The sequence below is a fragment of the Rattus norvegicus genome, chromosome 19 (genome assembly GCF_021556685.1).
Source record: "Rattus norvegicus strain SHRSP/BbbUtx chromosome 19, alternate assembly SHRSP_T2T, whole genome shotgun sequence".
Lineage (NCBI taxonomy): Eukaryota > Metazoa > Chordata > Mammalia > Rodentia > Muridae > Rattus > Rattus norvegicus.
Genome location: NC_141552.1, coordinates 21,768,908 through 21,783,038, shown reverse-complemented (window position 1 = coordinate 21,783,038; position 14,131 = coordinate 21,768,908). Strand labels below are relative to the sequence as shown.

General features: G+C 43.5%; 2 protein-coding genes across 11 annotated transcripts in view; one reads left to right on the top strand and one right to left on the bottom strand.

Annotated features, from left to right (window-relative positions):
- Positions 1-8,711, top strand: part of LOC147999100 (disks large homolog 5-like) — a 37,378-nt gene extending 28,667 nt beyond the window's left edge. For 4 of the 8 annotated variants that reach the window (XM_087596065.1, XM_087596069.1, XM_087596067.1 and 1 more), the window contains 5 exons: positions 5,211-5,370; positions 6,549-6,692; positions 7,324-7,490; positions 8,211-8,316; positions 8,434-8,711. In XM_087596065.1, coding sequence (XP_087452191.1) covers positions 5,360-5,370; positions 6,549-6,692; positions 7,324-7,490; positions 8,211-8,275 — 387 coding nt within the window. In that variant the 5' untranslated portion in view covers positions 5,211-5,359 and the 3' untranslated portion in view covers positions 8,276-8,316; positions 8,434-8,711. Of the gene's footprint in view, positions 1-1,544; positions 1,646-1,739; positions 1,831-3,303; positions 3,402-5,210; positions 5,371-6,548; positions 6,693-7,323; positions 7,491-8,210; positions 8,317-8,433 lie in introns of all 8 variants that reach the window. The other 4 variants (XM_087596064.1, XM_087596063.1, XM_087596066.1 and 1 more) reach the window with 3 other exon arrangements.
- The window catches only part of LOC147999098 (disks large homolog 5-like), a 44,975-nt gene that overhangs the window by 17,248 nt on the left and 13,596 nt on the right, over positions 1-14,131 (bottom strand). The window contains exons 1-5 of one of the 3 annotated variants that reach the window (XR_015643871.1): positions 11,496-11,749; positions 10,011-10,178; positions 7,752-7,865; positions 6,684-6,891; positions 5,551-6,582 (exon numbers count right to left, since the gene is read on the bottom strand). The gene's annotated coding sequence lies outside the window, so the exon portion shown is untranslated. Of the gene's footprint in view, positions 1-5,550; positions 6,583-6,683; positions 6,892-7,751; positions 7,866-10,010; positions 10,179-11,495; positions 11,750-13,008; positions 13,176-14,131 lie in introns of those variants that run through there. The other 2 variants (XM_087596117.1, XM_087596116.1) reach the window with 2 other exon arrangements.

The window sequence follows — 14,131 nt, the reverse complement described above, 5'->3', positions numbered from 1 at the left end:
GTTACCTCACACAGGATGATATTTTCTAGTTCCATCCATTTGCCTATGAATTTCATAAAGTCATTGTTTTTGATAGCTGATTAATATACATTGTGTAGACGTACCACATTTTCTGTATCCATTCCTCTCTTTAAGGGCATCTGGGTTCTTTCCAGCTTCTGGCTATTATAAATAAGGCTGCTATGAACATAGTGGAGCATGTGTCTTTGTTATATGTTGGGGCGTCTTTTGGGTATATGCCCAAGAGAGGTATAGCTGGATCCTCAGGTAGTTCAATGTCCAATTTTCTGAGGAATCTCCAGACTGATTTCCAGAATGGTTGTACCAGTCTGCAATCCCACCAACAATGGAGGAGTGTTCCTCTTTCTCTACATCCTCTCCAGCATTTGCTGTCACCTGAGTTTTTGATCTTAGCCATTCTGACTGGTGTGAGGTGAAATCTAAGGGTTGTTTTGATTTGCATTTCCCTTGTGACTAAAGATGTTGAGCATTTCTTTTGGTGTTTCTCAGCCATTCGGCATTCCTCAGCTGTGAATTCTTTGTTTACCTCTGAGCCCCATTTTTTAAATAGGGTTATTTGTCTCCCTGCGGTCTAACTTCTTGAGTTCGGTGTATATTTTGGATATAAGCCCTCTATCTGTTGTAGGATTGATAAAGATCTTTACCCAATCCGTTGGTTGTTGTTTAGACCACACCTTCTGCTGGCAGCTCATATCAAGGACATGGAAGAAGGAAGTTTGCTTTATTAATTTGCCTACTTCTTCAGGATTCCTGCATGTACTGAAGAGCAGCTGAAATATCCAGCCTTATGGACAAAACCGTTGGGGTCCAGGAGTTGCCCCATAAACCACACAAACTCTGACCTCACTTAGAGAGGGATGGTTTTTTGAATGCCCACCCTAAGACTGATCATCAGAGACGTAGCTGAGAATTTGTCAGGCTAGGACCCTGGACATTTTTCTATGTCAGTTTATAAAGCCTAAAACTGTGAGCTCATAGGCAGGTGCTGGAAGGGCTGTCTGTTTGTCAGCCCTGACTCAAGCCATTTTAGACAACAAAGGTTCATACTGACTTTTTATCTGTTTAAAGATTTATTTATTTATATATAAGTACACTGTAGCTGTCTGCAGACACACCAGAAGAGGGCATCAGGTCTCATTACAGATGGTTGTGAGCCACCACGTGGTTGCTGGGATTTGAACTCAGGACCTCTGGAAGAGCAGTCAGTGCTCTTAACCATGGAGCCATCTCTGCAGCCCTCATATTGACCTTTAATTTTTTGGTCCTACATGAAGCTTATAATTATGAAATTTAAGATTAAGAAACCTGACAACATAAAGTATTTCCTTCCAGTATTTCGGGAATGGGTGGGTGGGGGAGCACCCTCGAGGAGGCTGGGGAAGGGGGTGGAATGCAGGGTTATTGTAGGGGAAACTGGAAAGGGGTTAACATTTGAAATATAAATAAACAAAATAACCGATAAAAAAAAAACATACACAAGTTATGTGATCATTCCTGACCCTGCTGTGTTAAATTATTTTCAGACAACAATGATATGTGACATATTACAGCAAGAATATGAAGTATCTAGCCGGCATGGAACAAAATGGCTACAGCTATGCTAGGGGGATTGGCTTCAACAGGGGTAACTACTGCGTTTTAGACCTTCCATTCCTTGTTGAATTAGCTGTACCACAGCCTATAAGCCATTCTAATAAATTTTCTTTCTCTATATACAGAATCATTCTAGGAGGGATGATTGGTTATGCATTGTTAAATGCAATGCTGATCACGAAACCCCATCACTTCCACAGCAATATGCAAGTGTATGTAAGTTACTGAACAATTGAACAGAAATTAAAATTTACTGCATTTATTGCGTGTGTCAGCAGGCATAGGGAACACCTGGCTGCTTACATCTCTGGGTCTCTATAGAGTAGAGGGAGAACTGAGACCCACTGAGGAGGTCTCTTAAGCGAAGACCAAACTCCTTGCAGTGACACTGGATTCCAGGCTTGTTGTCCTCTTTAGGCCTCACTGTGGTCTATGTACACTCTATGCATTCTCCGCATGCAGGTTCACATGGACTGAATTCAGAAAGGTGGGGTTGGCAGAAAGATGCATGGTTAAATAGCCCACCAGGTTCACATTGTATCAGCTTGATTTAATCTAAGGACAAAGAAGTGGAGTTTCTCTGATGGCTTTCTTCTAAACCCTTGAAAGGATCACTGGGGTTTGACCTCAGTACTTCATACTTCTTGCTGGGTCAGCAAAACTCAAGGAAGCTTGAGATTGCCATAGGCACAGTATTATGCTGGATATACTGAGTAGATGATACTAAGATGTTCAGATAGTCATACCCATTTGCATGAGTTCTTAATGTGCACCTAAGGAAAGAGAGATCAAGGTCTTCAGAATAGGAAGATCATTTCCAGTTCTTTTCTACAATTCCAGTCTGAAAGACTGGTAGGGAGAGAATGGTAGATAATCAAGAATTCATAGATGATGCTTTGAAGGAAGTGTGGGTTTCTGTGCTGGTTTAGACAGGGTCTCAAGTATCCCATGTTGCCCTCTTCCTACCTGGCCAGGTTCACTTTGAGCTCAGATAAACCTGCTTCTACTTTCCAGTAGACAGTCTTACAAGAGGGGCCTCCAGGGACTGTGAGGACAGCATTAGCCTTTGACAGTTGAGGTGTGTAACCCACAACTATAGTTTTAGCCACGTTTTCCCATGTCTACCAGCTATTTCAGATTGTTGCTGTCTATGGCTGACAATCACGGACACAGAAAAATAACCTGATAGAGAGCAAGGACATGGTGATCACATCCTTTCCTGTTCTGTATGTTCTGGATGAGGCTTGTTAAAATTCCAATATTGCAGAAAGCTTTATATAGGACCCATCACATTAAGCATCACTGTGCACTGTTCTATCTAAAATGGCCTAATCAGAACTGACCACCAGATCACACTTCCTGCAATCCTCATATGAGAAGCTTGAGCTTTTTGTTTTGACTTTTTCTTTCTTTCTTATTTTTTGCTGTATAAGTTGAGAGGAAGATATTTGGGGCCATGGATCTGCCCCCAAAATCTGGGGTATGGATCTGATCAATCAGTGTTAGTGTGTGCACTCAATACAGTATCCATTTTTTACTGTGACAGATGCTTTTGTGTTTGTGGGGAAGCCCATGACCCAGAGCACAAGTGCTGGGTCCTTGCTCTATCCACGTAGTGATATGTATAGCCTCGTCCTACACCTTTATCTGCACCCCCTATATCTCTTGACTATTTTATTTTTCTGATAGAAGCTCAGCTTCTGATAGAAGGCCTGTCAGCAGTGCTCCTTTGGCGACATTGGCGCAGAGATGAGAACCCCACAAGCAGCATGAGGTTCCCTTCATTGGTGGGTCCAATATTGCACTTTCCTCTGCCAACTGGTCTCCACACTGTTCCTAGCACCGTAAAGACTTCAACTCTTTCAACTAAGGAATTTTCTGGCAATTGTCAATTGCTAAGCACATGACTTCATGAGTGTTCCCCTAACACACGCCCATGTTGTAACCTACCATGCAGACTATTTCTTGATGTGATATAAAGCACCCGTACATAATGAGACAAGAGAACTTTTGACTGCATATTCAAACTGGTGTGAAATCTCAGGAAGGTTTAATGGCTAACATTGGTGAATGAAGACAATTTGAGTTAGGATGAGACATTTTGGGGCAAGATATGGAAGGAACCATTCATTTAGATGCATAAGAATTACTAAGGTTTTATAATCAAGCCTTGAGGAAAATTTGGCTTTGGAAGCAGGAGATGCTCAGTGGCTCTGCCCCAGGAAAGTCTCCTGGAAAGGGCACCTCTGCTTATGCTCAGTACAGGGAGAACATTAGCAGGGAGGCAAAGTCTGCTCTCCATGACATCTGCTGTCCCTTCTTGGACATTCTATTGTCTCCTAGAGAGTTCTGGCATCCTCTGTGATGTCACCAGTGTTGTAGTGACAACCAGTGCCCTAGTTTCTCTCAGTCTGAGTCTGGCGGTTACAAGCTAAGACATGTTTTCCCGTCTTCGCAAGCATTTTGGGAAGGGGAACGTCGATTCTGGAGAGACTAAAGTGAAGGAGTCTAGCCTTTCGTCTCAAAGTAATGATGGACAAAGACAGCACTTCTGGGGAATATTGAGTAAGTTCTGGGTAGTGTATTTTGAGCTTCCTGCCAGGGGGGCTGCAGGCTTAAGCTGACCTTTCTAGCAATGGGCCACAACAACTGGAGCATCTGAAAAGAAATTGAATTTCCATGAATATCACAATTCCTGAAAGTCAGGATTTCAGAACTTTAGTTTCCCCATCCCCACTGGGAGGATATGGTAAGGCCAATGCTATTATTCTGTGAACTTCTGGTCCTTACTTTTACAGTGCATTTGTTATGTTACATTGTATAATAACACCATCAGGAGTCATGGAGGGTCAACCTTTTCTGAGTTTAGACAGGGCAGCAATGTACTTCACTATCATTGCTTCTTTAAATACAGTGGATATCTGACAGTAGGAACAGGGGGAGAATTGTGCTCCAGGCAATAACCTTATGTTCTTCGACCTCCTCTGATTTCTTCTAACTGGCAGGGTCATCGTTAGCTTTATATATTAGAGGTTGTGTGTTACAAACATGTTTCTAAAATACCAAAAGTATTTGGAACATGTGGACCAAGATTCATCCTGTAACCTATTGGAACTTCTCGGGCATTTGGTATTTCAAATAGGGGAACTGATAAGTCTGTTGAACATGTCCTCCATGGAAATGTGTTTTTAATCCAAAGTTGTTGGCCTAGAGTATCAGGGTAGGTCATCTGAGTGTCTCCAATCACTCAAGTCTTGTGGATGGTGAATTTATCATCTGAGTTCGAACCCACAGGGGTGAGGGTCCTGAAACCAAGCTGTACCCTGTTCAGCTGATGATAATCCTGGAGAAGCCATCTCCGTGGTCCATGTAAGCACCTGATGTCCGGAATAGGGAACACCTGGATGCTTACATCTCTTGGTCTCTATAGAGTAGTGGGAGAACTATGATCCACTGAGGAGGCCTCTTAAGCATAGACCAATCGCCTAGCAGTGACACTGGGTCCAGGCTTGTTCTCCTGTTTAGGCCTAACTGTGGTCTATGTACACTCTATGCATTCTCCCCATGCAGGTTCACTTGTGTTCTTCTACCTACAGACGCTGGGAGAGAAACATCATCCCCTGGCACTGAACTAAGCGAGAATCAGGCCAAGAAGGAAAAGGAGAAGCTGATTAAAGAGCTGCAGCTCATTACCGAGGAGAGAAATGACCTGAGAGATCGCCTGAGGTTTCTGACAGAGAGATCCATGAAGAACAGGTATGAATCGCTCCAAATGCTCTTGTTTCATTCCTGGGCCTGCAAGGTCACCTTCTTCTTATCCTATTAAGGTTTTGGGTTCTAGAAAGCTGTGCCTCCCTAACCACCCTGTGCTAAACCTCACCTCCCATATAGAGGAGATTCAGAACCTTGACCCTTCCTGAGGAGCAAGATGGAAAATGGACTCATCTGCTTAATTTATTGAAAAGCAGATCTTGTGGTCTGAATGAAGAATTCGGGGATAAAGTCAGGGAGAGTGAGTGTCTAGTGTGCATTTGCAAAGTCCTTGACAGATGGTGGCTTTGCAAGATTGTAATTGCAGTGAGTTTATGGTGAGTCTCTGTACTTGCTAGGCAGGGGACTGAGTGCTGGAAGATCCAGGCAGCAGCCCGAGGGGCCTGTTCCCAAACTGTTCATCTCAATGCTTGACTAGAAGGTCTCAGGCTCAGGCCTGTTTGTTATTGTCTGTGTGTCTTGCACTTTGAGACAGCAATGGTGCATGCATTTCTCCTGGTTCTCACAGTACTCTCTGTTTCCATATTTGTTTTTCTCTTTCTCTGATTCTGTTAACTTTTCTCTTTTTTTTGTGGGTGTGTCTCAGTCTGTGAGTCTGTGTGTGCATACATCCAAATGCATATGCACAACTTTTATATGTTTATATTTCCCTCCACACATGGAATATAGGGGTCTATGTCTTGGCCTGAGTATTTACCTGTAACACTTTCATGGTCATGTGAATGCTTTGTTCTGGGAGCCCCACTGTCAACAGTACAGTTCTTTGCCTATGTGGACACGTTTGTCTGTATATTTGTATACCTTGTGCAGATTATAATTTTGTGTTGATATGTGGTCTCTTGTCAAAACAGGAGAAAAGAAATCACAGGTTTCTGGCTGTGTTGGGTGGGGGAGCATGGAGATGTGTGGCCTAGGCTCTTGATAGCTCAACTGGCTTGACTGCAGATTTCCTCTTGATTGAACAAAGGGAGCCAGGGAAGCCTCCATCTGGATGCCGAGATTCTGGTGTCCTGGACGCAGAAAAACACGTTTCTGAAGCTGAAGAAGATCCAATATGTAGAATTCAGAAGGTGTCCTTCCAGGACTGGGGTAGTACAGGACCCACCCTGAGCTCATATATTCCTAAATGCTGATGTTCATTGTATTCTATCATTTGGGGCCAGGCCACACTTCAGGCCAAATCCATATTATGAAGACCTGGAGAGAATGGAGGAGGCGGTCATGTCAATTCTGCACAACTTAGAGATGGAGAACACTGAGATCCATGAGAACAGCCATAAGCTGAAGAAGGAGATTACCTTCTCTAGGTAAGTCCTGGTCAGAAATGCTATCACCTGTGGAATGGCCATTTCTGACTTTCTTTGTTCTGGATTGGACGGTCTTCAGCTCTGGTTCTATCTCTTGTGCTGTTTACACATCAGTGTGCCAGGATCATTAGGACTCAGTTTTCAGTTCCACAAAAGACTGTTACTCATCCCAGGATTGTCTAGGCATCTTCAGAAGGCTCTAGATAGAACAGCACTGATTGAAGTCAGCAGGTTATTAGGCTGACCTGGACCTATGGTGTCATACCAGGTTTTACAAAACTCAGTGTGTGGACCACATGGTTAGCATGACCTTCTCTTGGTTCTACTGACCTCCTTTGAGGGTGTTTGCCCACTACTAATTGATGTTGCCCCCATGCATTGGGCTTTCATGGATAGTTGTAGATCCATGTTCTTTTTGAGAGATGTGGACACTAATTGGTGCTCGGGCCAAACAAACAATTTATTCTTCCCGGAATTTACTCTTTGTGGTTTGTGCAGCAGCCTTATATGTATCGAAATGAATTCTGTTAAGTCTTCATGGGTATCTGGGTCCTGGTGGAGTTAGTGGCACTCGGGAGTGGGAATGGGAGAAAGGGGCAGCATGATCTTACTATGCAGACTGTATTTCCAGAAACCTGCTCAGCCAGCTCCTGATGGAGAACACATGTATGAAGAAGTTGTTCCCACTGAAGCAGGAGAGCAAGGAGGTACATCTTGATTGTGCACTGAACCAGAAAAATTTGGTTGACTTCAACAAGAAAGATAAAGACCAGCAACGTCCAGACCCAGCATCATCTGGTAGGGTTGAACAGCTGTGTTAGCTTAAAAATATCTGATAAAGTTTGCCAATTTGATACATCTTTGCTCTCTCCTACCACCTTTCTAATTTACACTCACAACCAGCCAACCACCTCATGTAATGGAATTGTTCATTGCTCTGCCTATGCACAAGTATTCTGGGAAGCCAACCACTTTTCAGAAACTGAATTATTGTGCAAGCATATTTTGCTGCTCTTTTTGAAGCTGCAGTATAGAAATGGTGACAGATTAATAACATACCTCATTATTGCATATCCACGTGATAGATTGGATGCTCTGTAGAGTTTTGAACAAGTTCTTGGTTCTTTGACAAATGACACTCTGTGGTCATGTGACTTCTTGTGTGGGAAGCACCTTTGCGGGATAAGAAAAAAGTGCAAATGTCAAATTAGAACTTGTCATTGGTTTTAACCTTGGTGACATATGGACATCTACTTTCTTCCTGCAACCCAATGAGGTTCCTTCCATTGCCCTGTTCTTGGTTTGCACTGGTATAAGTCTGGGTCCCATATTGGCAGCCCATATTACTTTGAGGCTCTCTGGAGATTTTGCCCTTCCCAAAGAGTAGCAACAATGATATCAGTTAAAAGGTCCATGTTGACTGTCCAATAGAACTGAGATGGTAGAAGGCAGCCTTCCGACAGCTGCCTTGCATTTCACCACCAAATCAGTGTCTGAAAAACTGCCTTCCTCTCCCAGGTCTCAGAAAGTGCAAGAGAGCTGGAATTGGACACACAGCAGTAAGAGAGCTTCCTGAAGAATAAGTTGCTTTCTCAGGAGTCCCTGATGACAAACATCCTGAATGGTAACAAATTTTTTGGATGAGTATTCTTCCTCAGAGTTAATTTGTCATTGCTTAGAGACCCTAAATTTATATAACACTAAGCCAGCCAAACTGATTGAGGTCTTACTTTCTTCTCAGAAAAAAGCACCTGAGAGACAACTTGGGGGACCGCCTTTCATTATGTGTGCAAGAGGAGAAACAGTAATACATCTGTGCTTCCAAATGTTCGTTAAGATTGTGGTGTTTAGAAATATTTTTGTTATGATTTTAATTGAAATTTTCTTTTTGTTGTTTCATATTTATATGTTCTTGTTACTGTTTTTATCTTTTCAAATATTTTTAAATATTTTAATTTATTTGTTTTAATCCTGTTTTGTTGTAAAAATGAATTCCTTATGAATAAAAATTGAATTCTATCTCTTGACTCTTAAGACCATCATTCTTATTCAAGGGTTCTGTCCCCTCCTGTGGACTTAGAACTGACAGGTGGAGATGGATCTCTGCATGTTCCATGGATCCTGGGCTAATAAGTGAATTCAAAGTCACCAAGGGGTACCCAGTGTGACAGTGTCTTTTGTGTGGAAAATGTGGCTGTTTCTCGGACACACACTTTATGAAGTAATCACTGACATGCTTTACCCAATTGTTAGGGTCCATGTGGTTCTTCTGAGAGAGTAGCAGATGCTCTATCCTGTGAGTCATCACCACAGCTCCTGCAGGTGCTTTTGTCCTTCCACATCATGTACTGTATTAGGTGGACAGGATCACCTCCAATCAAATAGAGAGATCTCAGGAGATGAGTATTCACAGGAAATTTACTGAGCTGTGCATGCTCAATGTGTTAGCTTGCCAGCCATCCCTACAGGGCTCTGGTGTTCCCACTCCTCATTGTGGGTCAGGATCATCCTCCAGTACCACTTAGTGTCCATATTAGAGCAGATCTTTCACCTATTATCAATGATGACCATATGTATTCTGCACATCTGACAAAATACAGAATAGAAATTAGCTTCCTGTTGGCCAGATTGGCATAATGAGTTTTTTGATTGTTAGCATGAAAATTATTTTAATCTAGGCAGTTTAGGGAAGAACCTCAAGGACACCCATAGTGAATGCAGCCTGCAGCTGTGAACACAGGTTTCTGTTGGAGAGCAGGCCTGTGCAGGCCCAGAACCTAGGTGGGACAGTTCAAGCTACCCTTTTTCCATGGCCAATCTGGGATCATATTGAGAATGTATTTTTTCCAGGTGACTGATTTCCAATTTATGGAATTGAACTAACTTACTGAGAGTGGAGGTGACTCAGAGAGTTAAAGTACACAAGGACCAATCCAGTATGTCCACAAAAGCTTGCTGTCACCCCAGGGCTTTAAAAGCTCAGCAGCTAGAGAAGCAATGTAGTATTTGGTTATTCTCATGCTTAGGTCTAGTCATTCATTATAAGCTGACCATGACACAAAAAGAGTCATCTGTGTCACAATAGAAGCTAGTTGTAACTAGATTCACCCCCACACTATCACATCACTACCGTATTTGAGGTTCTCAGTTACTATCTAAGAACCTGGAAGAGGCCTGGGTCTTGCTACACAAACTCATAATTTATGTCTTCATGACACTGTGTGCTTTGTTCTGTTGATGCTACCATTGGCATACAATACCTTGGATACTTTGTGCTGACATCTGTCACATGAGACAATAGTTCATGCCATGCCTAACCTGCATAAACTGTCCTTAGAGTACGGTGTAGTCAGAGGGTCCTTTTTTTTCTCTCTGAATTTTCAAAATATTTCCAGTCTTCAGACAAGTCTTCAGCCATTGTCCAGTGCCTGTCTTGAGATGTCCACCTTTTCAGCTGAGTGTCTTCATCCAGGCTGCTCTGTAATTCTGTAGAAGATTAATAGGGTTCCAGCCCTAGGATTTAATTCAGTGTGATTGTACTTTCCAAACATGCTCAAAGCCCTACATTCCACCATAGCCTGTGTGCTTTAGAGATAGAAAATAAAGAACCACATTGCACTTGCAATTTCTCCTCCAACAGAAGGAGAGCCTGCATAGGGCCTTTAAGTAACTCTAAGTCCCAGCTTCCGCATAACTCCCTTCATCGACTCCATTATTGGTGTATTTTCATTACTGCTCACTTTATTTTTGGTGTGCAAAGAATGTGTACCATGTCAGTAAAGTGTGTGTGTGTGTGTGTGAGAGAGAGAGAGAGAGAGAGAGTGAGAGAGAGAGAGAGAGAGAGAGAGAGAGAGAGAGTTTGTGTTTGTTTGTGTTTCTGTGCAGGTGTTTGTGTATGTTCATCCATGAACTCACTATCAATTTTCATAAAATGACTTAGAAGACTGTAATGAAAACTGTCGAGGTGCATGCAGACGTGTGTTACTAGTGTCCCACGGCACCTGGCAGGTAACACTGAAATGGTGGTCTACTATAATACAGCCTAAAAACAGGCTGTGGATGGTTTACACAGAGATTGTGACGTCATCACCACTAGAGAGAGCAGCAAAAGCTTCATTTATCACATGCTGCTGTTACCAAGATGAGGCAAAGCCTTATCCTACAGAGAGTCTGGTATGATTTGATGGCAGGAAATAAACTTAGTACTAAAATCATTCAATTACAAACAAAGAGGATAATACAAAGAGTCATAAGATTATTCTCATAAGAAAATAGATAGTATTTAGACGATGCCACTACAAAAATTAAAAAATATATATGAGGGCCACTAGGCTTTAATGCAGCCTTTCTACCAGAAGTTTAATGACGACCTAATAACAATAGTGCTTCAATTATTCCTCTGATTTGAAAGAGAAGGAACATTGCCAAACCCCTTCTCTGAGTTTCTCTTTTTACCTAGAATTCCTGAGTCTGTTGCTTCTTCCATTGTCACCCCATCAATAGAGCTGCAGGGCGAGTCTGTCCAGCCCCAGAGTCTTTCTGCCAGCTGACAGGGCTGGGTTTTGCTCTGCTTGCCCCTGCTCCTGCCCCCGCCCCTGCTCTTGCCCCTGCCCACGCCCCCGCCTCACACTCGCACTCGACATCGCCTCCGACCCATCCCCCCCTCCCAGTCCCACCACCGCCCTCGACTCAGACCCGTCCCAACCCCCGCCCCCAGCCTGCCCTCGCCCCTACCCTGCCCCCGCCCCGACCCCCCCACACCCGTCCTCTCCTTCGCCCCCCCCCCTCCGCCTGTGCCCTCACCGCTGCTGCTTGCGTTGCTAGCATTCTGTCTTCGACTCCCCTGTCGACCCCACCGCCACTGCTGCTACCTTCTCCCACTTCTTCAGCCCAAGACTTTGAGATCAGGGCTTGCAGCACTCTGCACTAGGAGGCTAATGGAGGTGAGGAGAGCCTAAGGGACAGACCCCAGGCCTGGCCCCAGAGACTTGTGTCTCCCCCTCCCCGGAAGTGCTTTCCCGCAGTTCTCCATTCTGGGTTCAGTTTGTGGGGACCCCAGCAGGTGGCAGGCTTTGCTGATCCTCAGGTGTGAGTCTGGGACAGTGGTGGGACTTATGGTTGAGGGAAGTCTTTCAGGCAAATGCAGGCTTTTCTCAAACTCTTGGACCATCTGGTGCCCTCCCTGGGGTCACAGGACCTGTGGACATTGGGAAGCCACTTTTCCCTGTCCTGTGTGACTTTCCCTGCAGAGTGAGCTCTCCTGCAGGAGGTACTCTCACATGCTTCTTTAAAAGCACTTGCTCCTCAGATCCAGATCAGTTGTGAAAACAGGCTTCTCCCTGTCAGTGTGCCAGCTCCCCCTCCCAGCTCAGAGCAGCCACACCTAAGGATCCTCCAGCCCCAGGACTGGTTGGGTCTCATGGAGGAGTTAGAGCAAAGTGCCCCTTCTGAGAAGTGACTCAGAACAGAAGGTTCCTACAACCCAATGAGGTCTCTTCCAGTTGCCCTGTTCTTGGATTGCACTGGTATAATTCTGAGTCCCAGATTGGCAGCCCACATTGCTGGGAGGGTTGCTGGAGATTTTGCCCTGCCCACAGAACAGAAGGTTCAGAAGAAAGGCCAGTTTGGCATAATGAATTCTTTTGATAGATGGCAACAAAATTATCTTAATCTAAGCAGTTTAGGGAGGAACCTCAAGAGCATCCATAGTGAATGCAGCCTGCAGCTGTGAACACACGTTTCTTTTGGAGAGCAGGCCTGTGCAAGCCCAGGACCTAGGTGGGACAGTTCAAGCTGCCCTTTTTCCATGGCCAATCTGTGTTTGTATTGAGAAAGTATTTTTTTTCCAGTTGACTGATTTCCAACTTATGGAATGGAACTGACTTACTCAGAGTGGGGTTGACTTAGAGAGTTAAAGTACAGAAGGAATAATCCAGATGTCCACAAAAGCTTGCTGTCATACCAGGGCTTTTAAAAGCTCAGCAGCTAGAGAAGCAATGTAGTATTTGGTTATTCTCATGCTTAGGTCTAGTCATTCATTATAAGCTGACCATGACACAAAAAGAGTCATCTGTGTCACAATAGAAACTAGTTGTAACTAGACTTATACCACATTATCACATTATTACTATATTTGAGGTTCTCAGGTATGATCTTAGAAACTAGAAGAGGCCTGGTTCTTGCTACATATAGTCATATTCTATATCTTCACAGCACTGTGTGATTTGTTCTGTTAATGCTACCATTGGCATACAATACCTAGGATATTTTGTGCTGACATCTGTGACATGAGACAATAGTTCATGTCATCCCTTACCTGAATAAACTGTCCTTAGAGTACAGTGTAGTCGGAGGGGCCTTCTTTTCCTCTGAGATAGCAAAACATTTCCAGTCTTCATACAAGTCTGTCAGCCATTGTCCAGTGCCTGTCTTGAGATGTCCACATTGTCAGCTGAGAGTCTTCATCCAGCCTGCCCTGTAATTCTGTAGAACATTAATAGGGTTCCAGCCCTAGGAATTAATTCAGTGTTCTAGTACTTGCCAAATATGCTCAAAAACTAGTTTCCACCCTAGCTCTGTGTGCTATACAGAAAGAAAATAAAGAACCCCATTGCACTTGAAGTTTAGCCTCCAACAGAAGGAGAGCCTGCACAGGGCCTTTAAATAACTCTAAGCCCCAGCTTCCCCACAACCCCGTCCATCGATTCCTTTATTGGTGTGTTTTCATTAATACTCACTTTCTTCTTTGTGTGGAAAGAATGTGCACCATGCCAGTAAAGTGTGTGTGTGCGTTTGTGTTTGTGCATGTTCATCCATGAACTCACTATAAATTTTCATAAAATCACTTAGAAGTCCCTAGTGAAAACTGTCGAGGTGCAGGCAGACTCATGTTACTACTGTCTCATGGCACCTTGCAGGGAGCACTGAAATCGTGGGCTACTTTAATACAGTCTAAAACGAGGCTGTGCATGGTTTTCAGTGAAATTGTGACGTCGTCCCCACTACAGAGAGCAGCAAAAGCTTCATGTATCACATGCTGCTGTTACCAAGGTGAGGCAAAGCCTCATCCCATAGAGAGTCTGGTAGGATTTGATGGCAGGAAATAAACTCAGAACTAAAATCAATCAATTACAAACAAAGAGAATGATACAAAGAGCCAAGCAAAGCAAGAGCTGGCTTTTTTTTTTTTTTTTTTTTTTTTTGAGAAGATCCACAAGACAGACAAACCACAGAGCCTATATCTAAAGTACCAAATCAGAAATGAAAAGGGGGATATAACAAAGGACACTGAGTGAATTCAACAATCATTAGGGCTTACTTCAGAGGCCTTTACTACAGAAAAGTGAAAAATCTATTTGATACTGGTGATTTTTCTAACAGATAACAAATACCAAGTTAAATACAGATCTGGGAAGGTAATGAATAATTCCCATAAGAAA